Raw genomic sequence first — 14,894 nt, forward strand, 5'->3', positions numbered from 1 at the left:
ATCAGGCCCGACGGACGCCCCAGCAATCCAAAATGTGATCATGGCAGGGGCCTCCCGTCTCATTACCAATCTCCATTTCAAAACAGCCTTCAAATGGGAACTAATGCATTAGCTCTCGCTGGGGGAAAAGTCTAGGGAGCCACTACATAGCGGCTCAAAAACGCTTTCATACATGTTTTATCAGCGGGGGGGAAGAGTGAGCCAGGGAGAAGGGAGCTGGACCGAACCATTCATTTGTTGCCCATCTTATTAGCTTGGCACTGTGTTATTAGCTGCCATTGTGCTCTATAAAAGCCCCTTAGGCCTGTTCCAGTGTTCGCTGAATCTGGGGTGAGCTCTCTGCCAAGCACTTTTTTGGAGGTATTTGAGACCATGAAAATTCAATCCTAAACCCTCGGCATTGAGGTTTCTCACAGATAAATGAAGGGGATTAGTGGAACAATAAAACAATGTCTTACCTCAGATACCACCGTATCCTATTAATTGGGATTACAGTGGAGAACCACGTACAAAAAACCACAATCTTGTATGACAGTCAAGCTGCTACATGAAGCCCTGCCATAGTAACAATGTGCCTTCAAATAGGAAATGTAAATATAGAAAATCATAAAACAATCGGAAAAGAAAAAAGCCTGGACATGAAGAATAGGGTTTGGAAAAGAGCTGAAACTTGTGACACTTGGAGGAGCCGTAATAACCCACCTTGGTTTGGATATGCTAGGCGATGTGTCAATTGATTCCCTATCTGATGATGGACTGTGTGCTGGAATAAATTGACCTTGCCACACGATGAGTGAAATTGATGGAGCTTTTCATCTCCGGAGGGCCGTCCCACACTCAGCCGTAAAATGGATAGAGCAAAGCAGAGTGATTGAGTCGGGGGGGAAAGCGATAAGGTGTGTTTTTCTTCCACCAAAGCTTGCTTGGTAAATAATAGTTACAGTAAAAATCACTATGCCGTAACGAATACAGGGGTTTAGTACCTGCTGTTGACTAGATGATTAGAACTAAAAGCACACCGGGCCAAAGTGAAGCCGGCCACTAACAGATGCTACCCGTCGGAGGAATATGCGGCTCTATTACCAGGAGCCCTAAATTGAAAGCGATAGTGATTTAAGTCTTCCCAATACGCCAGGCCCATTCTGGCAAACAGTCTTTTCAAAGAGCCGGAGTGTGTGAGACACAGGAGTGCCATAGATTTTCAATAACATTCCCTAATGACCTGGCCACGGTTTGATCCACGCTGTCATTACGGGCTGATGCCATGGGACAGGATCGGTGGGTCTTACGGCACACAGCAGCCAGATGAGTAGTGGGGGCATTAACAGGATGAATTGGCCGTCTCTGGACAGGCGGTGAGCACAGCCGAGGTCTTGTCAATAACAGGATGGGGCGCCTCAGGGATCCCTGCGCGGCCCACTCCAGAGTGCCATCCGGCCTCATTAGAAAAGCAGATGAGTGGTGAGCATGAGGCCGATCCTCCTCCATCCGATAGCCTGCCTCCCAGGCATTGCTCCTCTTAATGAGTCCAGACCGCGGGTCAATATGCGGCTGGGCTGCCAGTCAATACCGGTTACCTGCAACACAAACACTCAAAACCTGCTTTCATACAAAATCAATGTCCTATTAGTCCCTCCCAGTATTGCCTTGGCCCAATCTCATCGATCCCCCTCTGAAGAGCTGTGCAGCCCATGTATGACAGATTATGGTCAAATGATCTCATGGCTCAGGCTGCTCTGCCGGCCAATTCTGTTGCCTTTATGATTTCAAAGTAATGGCTTGATATCAGATGAGCAAATACTCTAAATGCTGAAAACAGAGACACAAGTGTTATTGGCAAACTTATCAACCTCGCATCAACATTCCCCTCAGTCGGTTTGGCTCAGAGACAAATCCAGTACTCGCAGTCCGCACTGACAACGGATAAGGAGCAGAGAGCAACACATGTATGACATTAGGTCCAAACTTTATTCCGTACATTTTAAACCAAGAATGTTCATTTTCATTTTTTTGCACGCCTAAAACTCTACTTGTTTTGTATACAAGAGTCTAAGAAAAACAACTGCACAACACCACAAGGTTGACAGAGAAAGTCCGTTTAGCCGCCCACTCAAAAAAAAGTGTCCTTATTTTTCTGTCCGGGGCTGGTCCAGTTTTTGACTTGGTAGTCTTTTCATAATTCCATCCTTTTTCTACAAACATGTGTTAATCCAAGAGTCTCTCGGTATCGTCCGCTCCCTCCGGGTTCATAAGGGTGCTGTGTGCTGCTTTGCATAGATTGCAGATGATCCTTGTAGGCCCCCCTTACAACACCCTCCAGTCAAACACCCATTGGCCAGGCTTGTCTGTTTCCATGATATCCAACCGGGACGTGATCCCCCCCTCCATGTTTAATTTCATTTCATTTTTCTAGAAATGGTTAAAAAGACTAATAAATGTACACGGTAATTCTGCAGCGAAGAAATATCAACAGGTTATTTACATCAGAGACTGAACAAAGACCTCATAATATATATTTATCTGCATATCTCAAAGGCAAAAACAAAAATCCGTATTGTCATCATTGAGGATATCCTGGTACCATGAGGTTAAATTACTGAAAGTTGAAATTAAATCCAGTCTTTACAGTGGGTCATAATGGATATGTCTCACGGTCAACTGGGATAAATATTGTAAAAGGCGTGACTAATGCACAAATACATAAAATTCATAGAAATGATATCTATACACGGAACAAGGATAGGAAATGTACAAACTCATTTCAGGACCTCTCTTTTTCGCACAAAGCTGAAAAAAGGTATTTGATTAATATATTAATAATTATCAAATATTTAAGCCGGATATAAACATACACATATTTATGTTCTCTTTACCGACATTGTTCCACCTCCAGTCCGTTAAAAATAAAGTCATGGCATGTGCTTAATCAGCCTGACACACCTTTACTTTGTACAATCATACCCTTTCCCTTAGGGAGGTTTGCTCTTTCCTGGGGGAGAGCAGTGCATTTTGTTCAGATTAGGGGGCTGACAGGCTTTTTAAAGAAGCTACCGAGCCTCTACCTCTTTGGGGTTGCGAGATGGCGAGTAGTCCCGGGGGTCCTGGGTGGAGGTGAGGGGGGTAGTCCTCCTGGGTGAGACTGGCCTGGCACTGCCAGCTGGCACAAGGGGTGGAGGTGCGCTTAATGCAGCCGTGGGGGGTGTCCTGTTCAAGGGGCCGTTGTGTCCCGTAGAGGGGCTGAGTCTAGGGTAGGGCATGCCGCCTAGGTGGGGCATAAAAGGGGGCATGTGGGGTAGATGGCCCTCCATCGGGGACTGGTGCAGCTGATGGAGGCGCGCTCTGTCTAGCTCCTCCCTCAGGTGCTGGCGCTCTCGCTCTTCCGCCTGCTGCCTCATCCTCTCGTGCTCCCGGCGCACCTCCAACAGGTGCTCGTGGTGGGAGTAGTCGTGCGCCTCCCTCTCGCGGTACGCTCTCTCCTGCTCGTACATGCTGGGGAAGCGGTGGCCCTGCTCCGCCCTGAGCTGGAAGTCCATGCGCCGCTGCAGGTCCAGGCTGCGGTACGCCTCTCGGAGCGGGTCCCAGGGGAAGGACGGGTGGGGGAGGCGTTCCCTTCCCGCAAGAGGGCTCACACCCATAAAGGGAGCCATACGAGCCCGATCTAGCACGTTAAGGCTGCCCATCTGAGGCATGCCCCCCATGGAGAGAGGCAGAGAGTGAGCCATGGGGACGCCGTGCATGCCTGGAGCTGAAAGGTCACTGCCTCGATGTGAGGGGAGAGGGGCCTGGTGGGCTAACGGCGGGTGGTGGTGGTGCGGGTTCATAGTCTGGCTGATTTGAGGAGGAAGAGATTGGGGTTGTGGTTGAGGTGCAGGCTCAGAACTCACCACCATGACCTCCTGCTCCTCCTTCCTCTCCTCCTTAATCTTCATGTCATTTTTCACCTTGTGGAGGAGCTCTATCGGCGGCTCCTTCCGGTCGCTGTCCTTGAGCGTAGGCGGGGGCCCACCTGCCATCTTCATGCCCTGCTCGTTGATCCCCGCCTTGGAGTAGGGGGACGGAGATCGTTGAGTGGTTTTGATGGAGTCCTCTGAGGATCTCCTCTCCAGCATTTCCTTGCCCGGCGAGCGGCTCTCCTTCACCTTCACGTCGCCCAGCGTGGAAGACTCTCTGTGGCGCTCCAGCAGCTCTTTCTCCGCCTCGCGTACCCGATCCACGCTGCCGCTGTGGTGTCGCCCCGAGTCACAGGAGTTCTGGCTGTTGGAGCGGATCAGGCTGCTGATCTGGTAGCTGACCGGTGCCGAGGCCGGAGACGAACGGTTGGAGTGGCGATTGCGGTCCACAGAATCCCTGCAATGACACGATGTATTTAGTTAAGCTTTATACACGTCTTACAAACATCGGTTGCTAACAAGTGGCAAAATGAGACGATTAAAACTCATCGTGCGGAGCATTAGCCGCCTTTAGCTGAGCGGTGTGGATTTGAAGGCATGTGACTGTGATGTAGTTCCTTTATAGCCTTATAGCTTTTTACTTGCATTTATGCTTTAAAAATTTGATTTAAAAGGTGTAGAAATGTGGAAGTATCATAAACGTGTGTTTGCCACAGATCTTATTTACTGCAATATTGTGAATTTCAAAGGAAAAATCACATTGCTCTTTGTTCCAGGGATGCTAACTTCTGCGTCGGCCTCCAAAAATAAGTATCACTGCACCACTTTGGTCATCTACTGAATTTGTGCTATAAATGAAGTGGTTTTTGATTGGTTTATTTCTCTTTAAATGCATTTAGCCATGCACAAATCCTTTAATTCGGCTAATAATTAAAGTGTTTATTAACCTTAACAGCATTCTGATATTTTTTGGACCCTTTTTTTTCCACCCAGATGGACTTTCTGAACACCATTATAGATTATCTTACAGGTACAAATCCAACTGTGACATGACAAGCCTCACTTATTCCTTTACCAATACACTGTTTCTGGTTTTACATGACAGCAGGATTCCTGAAAGACATCGTTATCCGTCTCACGCACCTTCCTTTCATGCTGGTGGTGCAGGTACAAATCCAACTGTGACATGCAAGCCTCACTTATTCCTTAACTCTAACCTCTTATTCCGTACCTCCACCTCAATCTCACCTGTCTTTATCCTTCTCCTCTTTCCCGACAGACGACTCTCTCTTCTCCCGTTCCCTCTCCCTTTCTCTTTCTCTCTCCCGTTCCCTCTCCCTCTCTCTCTCGTGGCTGTTGGCCGAGCTGCTCCTCTCTGCGTCAGCGCTTTTGGGCCACTGTGGCGGGGTCGGGAAAGATGGCGGTGTGCGTCGTAGTCTGTTCCAGGTGTCGTGGTGGGGGTTGCCGAATGTGGGCATTCCTCCTGGCCCCTCTTTGGTGCCGAACATGCTGTTGGACCCTGGAGAGAGAGAGGGGGGGGGGAGAGACAGGCGTGGGATCCACTGTAAGTTAATTGGGCACAAAACCTTCTTGAGGACACATGAGATGAGAAAGACTCAACAACAAAAAGCGCCTTTTGTCTTTGTCTCTGGAGGTTCTCTCACTGAATCTGTTTGAAAGAGTTAGAGGTTAATGGCTCCCCCCCACCATTTGGACTAAAGGGCTTCCCCCCCTCGTTCTCCTTTTCTTTTCTTTTTTGCACTGGATGAACAGGGGAGACTCACTTGCCCTGTGGAGTTGAGAGGCTGTGAAAAGCCGAGGGAGACCTTAGCATTCCACAGCATGTCTACTCCAATCACATCCATTTTCACAACAGGCTTTGGCACACACACATAGGAGGGATGAAGAGAAAGAGAGAAAGCCATGGAGAGAATGATGCATGGAGGGGGGGTGGGGAGAGATAAAGCCCTCCATGGTGGTGCAGAAGGGGCTTGTCAAATAATTAATAGATGAATTGCCACCAAACAGCGGCCCTGAGAGAGCCTGTTGGCAGCAGCGCCACCAGATTAAAGCCAGACTGTTGGGGACGTGGTTGGTGGATGAAGTGGAGGCAGGGAGGAGGTTTTTGGGCCTCCCTGAGCTTGGGACTGTTTTGACACAGAAACTAAGAGCTAAGTGTTTTTATTTCTTCCCCTCCTGGCTCTCTCCCTGGTGGTCTAACGCTAGCCCTGCACTGCTCTGTTACCGGGCCACAGGGGCCAGGTTGAAAGGGGTTGGAGAGGGGGGCCAGCGCTTACCAAGCGAGGGGTTGCCTAATCCTCCGAAGGCACTGGTTGAAAGGTTGCCGAGGCCGCCATAGGAACTGGAGCGACTGAAAGGATCTGTAAAATGCCAAACAGGGATTAGCAAAAAGGGGGGGGGCTGGCGGTGCTCGCCCCGACACCAGCCCATTCCACTCGGCTTTTCTCTTACAAGCGAGCTGTGATGATGTTTTGGCGCTGCCACCCTAGCTCTCTGAATGGTAATCCTGCAGCGGCCAGGTCTCTGGATGCTAGATTCACTAACTGGAGAGGAGAGTCCCTGACCCTGATGGGGGGGAATTTTACTTTAGAGTTGTTGTTTGGGCTGAAAATAGACAATACTGAAAAGGACAAGGGGAATTAGACGCTGTTAGAATTAGACTAGACGGACCACAATGGTTCAATTAGGGAAAAAGGGGTTGGTTTTGGCTCCAATGTAGCAGCCTGTAAAACTTAAAAGAATACCACAAACATTTTACGCGGAGAAGTTCATCAACTGATAATTTGCAGTCCTGATTTTAATTCAGGGGGAAAAAATCCATCAGGAAAAGCAGGACTTATCAACAGCTTAGGGGTTTAAGGATTTTCAGCTCGGGGTTTTGCTAATGTATTAGAAAAAGACAACAATTAAGAAGTCTCCTCTGCCTCACACATGAATTCCCCACGCAGGAACATTTTGTTCGCTAAATCTTCCTCCTCAGTGCACCATGTATTCATAAGCACAAAATGGATTGACTCGAGGGCTTATTGCATGAAATCAACTTGCCACTCTGAACCAAAACAGTGTGTCGGGATGGGATGGCGGAAAATAAATGAATGAATAAATTAAATGGACAAATAAATCCAATATTATCTACCCTTTGCAAGCATATAGAAACGAACATATATGTTGCTGCAGTGCATATAGCTTGTGCAACGAAAACAAGGGAGACTAGACAGTTATTTAAGACTGTGCTATGAATCATATGTATGAATATATGATGGCCACCATTACCCATTGCCATGATTTAAAGAAATGCTGCAACCGACGGACCCAAATGGACCCAATATAACCCTTAATTTTTAATTATTTATTATAAAATATGCTTTAAATCACACCCTGGTGTCTTGTAATGTGTTTTAATCAATGATGTAAAAGAGAGGAAGTGAATGGGTGACAAAGAGACAAAGAGAAGGAGGAGATACATGTATAAAGAAAATTAAATGTGGGGTTACTTACACTTACCTGCCAAATGGCTAGGAGGCAGGAAGCCGCTGGGGTGGGGGACATGGCCGTACGGAGAGGGGGCAGGGTGGCCAGGGCCTATCAGAAAAGAGAGGATATAACAGGGTTATTATTATCCAGTTATACATCCTCTAACTGGCCATGCAGAGAGGAAATATTCTCATGGATACAATCTGCCCCCTGTGATTAGCCAGGGCTCCAAATGTAAATGTGAGTATATATTAACACATATTTTCTGCATCAAAACTTGTTGAATATACATGTAGGCTAGAGGATGGCTGAATAGTGCCATTGAGCAAATGAGCTATTGATATTTAGCTCTTATTGCAGCCTGTTTGCACGTCAGTCTATAGTGGCGTATTGGGGTCATTTCCTGACTGTGCAACAAGCTGGCCTCTTTCACAAAACACTGATACCGTCGCCCATATTCCATGAATTGTTAATGAAAGAACCAATTACAGGAGTACCTCTGACACACCACTGCATAATTACCAGTCAAAGGCTGTTCGCCTCTCTGTTGCCCTCCAACGCAGGGCAAATCAGTCAATTACCTCACTGAGAGTCATCCATATTCATAGACATATCTGACTCCCTAACTGGCAAAACATTTGCTACAAAAGCACTATAATTAAGTGAACATTACATGAGAGGAGGAGGGGGGAAAAAACCCTCATGTCAGTTCATTACAGTGGTGGCGGAATAATTTGCAGCTAAAAAGCTCATTTACATAAAGACAAAAATGGCACTGGAAGGGTTTCGGATAATTTGAGTGTTTTAAATCATCACAAATGGCATTGGACACTCGGAGTCCTTACTGACCTGTGGAAGAGAAGAGGGGTCGTGCCAGGTCGTGAGGGTATGGAAACCCTGGGAACACTCCAGGAGCTGGAGGTCGACTGAACAGGTCCAACTTCCCATTCATGTCAAGTTTGTGAGGATCCAGCTGCATTTGCTGTAGTCCAGAGAGAAGCAGAGTGAGACAAAGAAGGACAATTAGGTGTCTAGACAGTACAGAACATTTCCAAAGACAGGATTAATCCTTGGGCTACATTTAGTGAGAAATCAGTGGAAGACAGATACATCATCAATGGCTCCATGTCTTAAATTGTAGCTAACAGTGTTATACAAATATATATAAGCTGTTTAGAAAAAACTATATCATTGTTTATGGGGTTTCAAAGCCCAAGAATGGCCGACACCATTGGAATAAGCAGAGGATCTCCATGGCAAGGCCACACCATCCTCCACACAAATATTTTTGTCTGTGTCCAAATCATCGATACAATTACATAAGGAGTGGTGCAGGATCGAGGTCTAAAACACGGAAATTAATTAGCATTTTACTACATCCTGTTCCCTCGTCTCAAAGTCAATGGATGTGTTAAATTCCTGAAATAAGATCTGTGGAAAACACTTCATAAAATACATCAGTAAATACCCCACCGGTGGATTTAAAACAGCTGTTGTTAAAGTGTCTAAATGAGACTCCTAAACACTATCAAGTAGAAAGCTCGCTGCTGTTAGCATAGCGTTGGTGATGTGTCTAAATGAGACTCCTAAACATCATCAAGCAGAAAGCTAGCTGCTGTTAGCTTAGCGTTGGTGATGTGTCTAAATGAGACTCCTAAACATCATCAAGCAGAAAGCTCGCTGCTGTTAGCTTAGTGTTGGTGATGTGTCTAAATGAGACTCCTAAACATCATCAAGCAGAAAGCTAGCTGCTGTTAGCATAGCGTTGGTGATGTGTCTAAATGAGACTCCTAAACATCATCAAGCAGAAAGCTAGCTGCTGTTAGCTTAGCTTTGGTGATGAGTAGCCATGCCGATGTTCTTTTATAGACTAAGGTTAACCTTTTACTTTCTGGTAATTCCATTTGATGAAGCTTTATACATGTCTTAAAAACAGCAGTTGCTAACAAGTGTCAAAATGAGACAATTAAAACTCATTATGCCGAGCATTAGCCGCCTTTAGCTTAGCGGTGTTGATTTGAAGGCATGTGACTCTGACTTTATAACCTTATTTTAGCTTTTTACTTGCATTTATGCTTCAGAAATGTGATTTAAAGTCGTGTTAAGGTGTAGAAATAATATCCAAATGTGGAAGTATCATAAACGTGTGTTTGCCACAGGTCATATTTACTGCAATATTGTGAATTTCAATGGAAAAATCACATTGCTCTTTGTTCCAGGGAGCCCTTGCGATGCTAACTTCTGCGCCGGCCTCCAAAAATAAGTAATCACTGCACCACTTTGGTCACCTACTGAATTTGTGCTATAAATGTAGTGGTTTTTGATCGGTCTATTTCTCTTTAAATGCATTTAGCCATGCACAAATCCTTTAATTCTGCTAATAATTAAAATGTTTATTAACCTTAACAGCATTCTGATACTTTTTTGGACCCTCTTTTCTCAACCCAGATGGACTTTCTGAACACCATTATAGATTATCTTACAGGTACAAATCCAACTGTGACATGACAAGCCTCACTTATTCCTTTACCAATACACTGTATCTGGTTTTACATGACAGCAGGATTCCTGAAAGACATCGTTATCCGTCTCACGCACCTTCATTTTCTGCTGGTGGTGGTAGATCTGCCATGCGATCTGGACATGCACTGCGCACCACTTGCCAGGTTTCTAAAAATTTAGAGAGAAACTGAGGTTAGCCTGCTGGCTTTGATAATAAGGAGCTAAAAATGGATTCTGGCATTGAGATTTTTCTGGCCAAACTACAAAGTGGGAACTCGTCAGAATTTTTCAACCAGGCAACGGATTAAGAAAAATCTAACCCTGACTTTAGTCCAATGAGACCTCAAAGCTACCCTTAAATTCAGCCAAAACCATGAACTTCCTTGATCAGGAGTGTTTGAAGAATTTGCAGTTTTAGACTTTGTGGCCTGGCCAGAGAGATGAAACCATTTTTATCAAAGATGAACAAGGAAACCACTTACCCTGACGGACGTCCTGTATGGATCTGATATCTGTTTGGACAAAAGGACAATCGTTAACATAAACAAACAAACATAGAAAGAGAATATTTAGTTCTGCAGGGAAAAATACCGTGTCTCAAAAAGCTGTTTATGCAAACACATGCATTCACATCTCTTTGAACAACAGACAGTGTGTACAACAGTAAGAGACACAGAGGTGGGCCGACAGGATGCTATCGATGCTCACCCGTGGATCCTTCTGCAGGAGTGTGTGAGGTACTGCTCCGGGACGTCCCGTAACGTCAATGGAATTAGATGCCTGACAGAAAGAGAGACAAAAGGAAACAGAAAACCATCAGACACTGTAAAGAAAAACAGGATGTACACCAAGGTGTTCACATATTACTGTCATTTCATAATCTTTATTTTAAGCCTTGATGATTTGAATGTCTGTCGCCATATTTTGTGACTTCCCCTTATTTGCTTTCTTTTTTTCCACCTCTAACTGTATCCTCAATTTGATTGAAATCATTCATCGATTTCAATCAGCTCCTCTTTAATATTAAACCAACTTTCTCAAATGATTTTAACCTTGATGATTGTAGTGAAAAGGATTTTTTGAACCACTAAAGCCTACAAATCTGACAAATTGTGAAATGTATGTTTATTTTCTATCAATACATTTTGATTTATTTGAAATATTTGGATCACATGAGAGGGAAACAGTTTTACGCAGCCATCACTGGAGTCAATGTTTCTACTAGTGTTATGCCAACTATGTTATTGTAGCCTTACTTTTATCTTTAACTGTGGAGGAATACCAGATTTGAAAAAAATGAACGTGTGAAATGTATGTATTGTCGCAAACAAATGGATCGGCTTATTGACAGCTAATGTACTCGCTGTTTAAAGCTTGTACCTTCACGACTGATTGCACTTATTGTAAGTCGCTTTGGATAGCTTAATGAAATATAATGTAGTGTAATGAATAGACATGCCGCGCAGCCTTTGAATGATAATTCAGAGAAGGAATGTCAACGTTATACAGGAAGCGTTACATGGAAATAATGATTGATACCCGTGGCATGGAAACACTAGAAGGCCCTTTAGCTTTAGCGGTGCTAGCATCACAGTAACCCTATATCCTCCTACAGTAGCTCACTAATCCTCAACGACTGCTTCTGCATGGCTGATGTCAGTAGATAAAACCGAGATGATGCTGCAGGCGCTGAGCCGTGTCAGAGTAACAACATCTCCCCCATCTCTAAGTCTTTGGAGTGCCCGGATCAGCCGTATTAATCCATCCCGACACATCGTGGAGAAGGAGATCCTGCAGGGTGACCCTCGCTCACAAACACACATCCCGAGCGCCCCCCTCCCTAGCTATACTCTCCAAGAATACTTAGCAGGGGCTTTGGACACACAAGACTGTTCCAAGAACCATCTGGAGGGGCCTTCTACAAAAGGGGCCCCCCTCCATGACAGAGCCCCCTGGGAATCCGGCCAGCGGATTTAGGCCAGCTTTGATTGGTGGCTTACACCGGGTCACAGCCGCTGGGCATCTGCCAGACAGACTCCCCCCTTTTTTGCATCCTACATCTTCTCCCCTTCACTCTCCCTAACATCACTGTCTCATCTGTGTCATGGCCTGTCTTGGCTCGGGTCAGGTCCAGTGGAGCCTGATGGAGTATTACAGACGGATTTAAATGGGATGGGGTGAGATTCATTACAATCTTGTTCACATCTTTGGTGAACGAAGCTCTGCTGCTTCTCTTAACCAAAGACAGAAAACAGAAGGTATTTTAGGAGAAACCCTGGAGGGAACTTTAGCCTTTGCAGACCATTTACATGCACCAAAATCTATATAACACACTACAGGAAACGGAAACCCCCAAAAGTGAAATTGTGCTGAAATAATACTTTTTAAAAAACCTATTATTTACTCATAACTACATTATTTGTCACGTCTAACAGCAGGGTCATACGTAGTGTTTTCTGTTCTATACCAGACCCATTCTTCCAATTGTTTGCCACAGATATGAAATTGTTATGTAATTCTAACGGTTATTTGGTTCCTTTATGCATAAAATGTATATTCTCTTAGTCTGTGGTTGCTAAATGAGTTGCGTTAGTGAAAGTTGCCACCCTTTACATGCAGTAAGACAAAAATCTATCTCAGCTGATAAAAGGGTAACTTTCCTCGAGTGCATGTCTTTTTATCAAGCATTGAGTGGGGTGTTTTAGTTGTGTACAGGCGGTGGTTCTGAGGGTGGGGGTGTGGGGCTGACCTTGGGCTGGAAGGCTCCTTGCAGCGAGCTGAAGGGTCCTGAGTGTGGGAGCAGCGGGGGCATGCCTGGCATGGTGGGGGGATAGGAGGGGAAGAACTGGGGAGGAAAGAGCAGGATGGGAGAGACAAAAAAAAAGACACAAAACAAAATCAGACAGAGATACGTGTAGGACTTACTCAGGGCAACATTCAAATACGTCAGGTATTTGATTTGCCCAATGCAAATAACAAATTTGAATAAGAATAACGAAAAGAAACTCACGTTTGAATGTCTGATGAATGGATTGTCCAGTTTGGGGGTGTATTTGTCGTACTGGAAGATAAAAAGAGGAAAGAATTAGGAAATAAAATCCTTCACGTAAGAGCGTTAAATAACAAGCTTTCATTACAAAAACAAAACACATGATCAACATCTGTAACTGGTTCTCATCCAGGATAATAAACCCTGGAGAAAAACAGCTGGCTTGCACCGGTCATGGGTTTAGTTCAACTGCATGGTCAGACAGGCAGTTAAATTGCTAACAATACGATGAAGACAGCCTTCATGATTTTCCAATTGAGCGTACAGAGGTTTAGGCGTGGAGGCCCGGCTCGTGGAATCAGACTATTTTAAAACCAGTCGTTTCTATTCACTGGAACATTTGTAGAAATGTGAATCTAATTGCCTTTGACTGCTTTCTTTTTCGGGCCCCGATGGTATAGACGTGAGGGGAGAAGGTGGAGACGCACAGCTTGTTTTAGGTGTTAGAAATCCAGACTTCCAAATGAAAATGAATCCCAAATCTCTGTCCATAAAGTCATAGAAAGAACAACTGTTTTGAGTCTGTCTTTTATGATTCAAGCTGAGATGACATTTGCTGAAGCTAATTCAGGACGGACCAGCGTGAAACCGATGAAGTCTTGACACGCTGGAGTGATGTGAGGGAACCTAAGAGCTAATGCATAGCAGACTAATCCAGAATTTGCCGTTTAAAAACTGTGGTATCAAAATATTTTCTGATCTTGCCCCGAACACATGGGAATCTAGTCAGTAAGCCGAGAAGGATCGGAAGGAGGGAGAGCGTTGCCTCGTGTATGAATGGAGACTTTGTACATCTGTTCTCAAGCCAATACTGGCTCTTTATTTTGGACCGGGCTAATTACGAGTGACACTAACTTATTCCTATTCCGCAAATACACAAACCATTCGCAGGTACTTTTTGCGAGTGTTTTCTCAAAGCCCTCTTGGCAGGAGCAGATGTTTTGGGTTTACGTAAAGCAAGGGAAATGTGTGGGTATGAATCGGTGTTTCTGTGTGTGCAGCGACACGGGTGGTTGATGTGGGGGGAGGAGGTTGGGTCAGGGGGCCCTCTGGTAAAAGTAGAGCCATTCACATCTGCACCGAAAATGGCTGCAGCAGCGCGAGCCACGGCGGAGCTGTTTGTGGGCGATAATGGGACCAAATCAAAGACAGGCAGCCTGCTGAGAGGAAACGCCGAGCCGGCTTCCGAGCTCATTAAACAGCTCCTCTGCATTTCTGGAGGCGCGGCGGGTTTTAATGTCTGACACTCGGAGAGGCATTTTGGTCGCTTTACGGCCTTGTAAAAAATAAAGGAAAAGTAAAAACTGGAGAATCTGTGCTCGTGTTATTTACAGCGCCCGTCAACGTTTTTATAGTAAACAGCTTCGGCAAATTAAAGATTTAATAGTTCATCTTGTAAAAATTAAGGATATTCTTTGTGTGTGTGGGGGGGGAGTCGCAAAGGGGCACAAAACACTAATTTGGCAAGCCAGCTGCTGGAGGGTGTAAAACAATAAACATAAATAGAGGCTTCACAATTTCATTAATCACAGCAATTCGCTTTGGATTGTTGAAATGACATGTCTTGAGAGCAGGATCAAATCAAAAAAGGAGACAACTGGACTTTCATTAAAATACAGTCAAACAACATCATCATCATCATTACTGCTATACCAAGAGAGAGGAAGAGGGGAGGAAGGAAAGGGAGAACAGTTCATTATTACACACGTTCAATTAAAAAAGACATTAAAAGCTTTCTTAAATCCCATCTTTACAAAACAACCAGGGTGGTGTGTGTGTGTGTGTGTGTGTGTGTGTGTGTGTGTACATCATGGGCTACATAATGCCCAGCATTAGTGAGATGAGGAAAATCGCCTCTTTCATCTTCAAAGGGAGGGCTGTGTGTAATTCCTTCCATGTCAGGAATGAGCAGCGGACCAGATAACGTAGCATGTGTGCTGGCTAAAGAGCGGTCTCTA

The 14,894-nt window shown here is 45.0% G+C and overlaps 1 protein-coding gene across 13 annotated transcripts in view; it reads right to left on the reverse strand.

The window, feature by feature from the left end:
- Window positions 1-1,949: 1,949 nt before the first annotated feature.
- fbrsl1 (fibrosin-like 1) overlaps window positions 1,950-14,894 on the reverse strand; it is a 310,343-nt gene continuing 297,398 nt past the window's right edge. For 8 of the 13 annotated variants that reach the window (XM_063897085.1, XM_063897084.1, XM_063897083.1 and 5 more), the window contains 10 exons: window positions 12,898-12,948; window positions 12,637-12,732; window positions 10,596-10,667; window positions 10,370-10,399; window positions 9,984-10,055; window positions 8,235-8,367; window positions 7,410-7,493; window positions 6,188-6,271; window positions 5,139-5,409; window positions 1,950-4,347 (listed from right to left, as the gene is read on the reverse strand). In XM_063897085.1, coding sequence (XP_063753155.1) covers window positions 3,048-4,347; window positions 5,139-5,409; window positions 6,188-6,271; window positions 7,410-7,493; window positions 8,235-8,367; window positions 9,984-10,055; window positions 10,370-10,399; window positions 10,596-10,667; window positions 12,637-12,732; window positions 12,898-12,948 — 2,193 coding nt within the window. In that variant the 3' untranslated portion in view covers window positions 1,950-3,047. The remainder of the gene's footprint in view (window positions 4,348-5,138; window positions 5,410-6,187; window positions 6,272-7,409; window positions 7,494-8,234; window positions 8,368-9,983; window positions 10,056-10,369; window positions 10,400-10,595; window positions 10,668-12,636; window positions 12,733-12,897; window positions 12,949-14,894) is intronic. The other 5 variants (XM_063897093.1, XM_063897081.1, XM_063897087.1 and 2 more) reach the window with 4 other exon arrangements.

This window comes from Eleginops maclovinus, chromosome 12, assembly GCF_036324505.1.
Source record: "Eleginops maclovinus isolate JMC-PN-2008 ecotype Puerto Natales chromosome 12, JC_Emac_rtc_rv5, whole genome shotgun sequence".
NCBI lineage: Eukaryota > Metazoa > Chordata > Actinopteri > Perciformes > Eleginopidae > Eleginops > Eleginops maclovinus.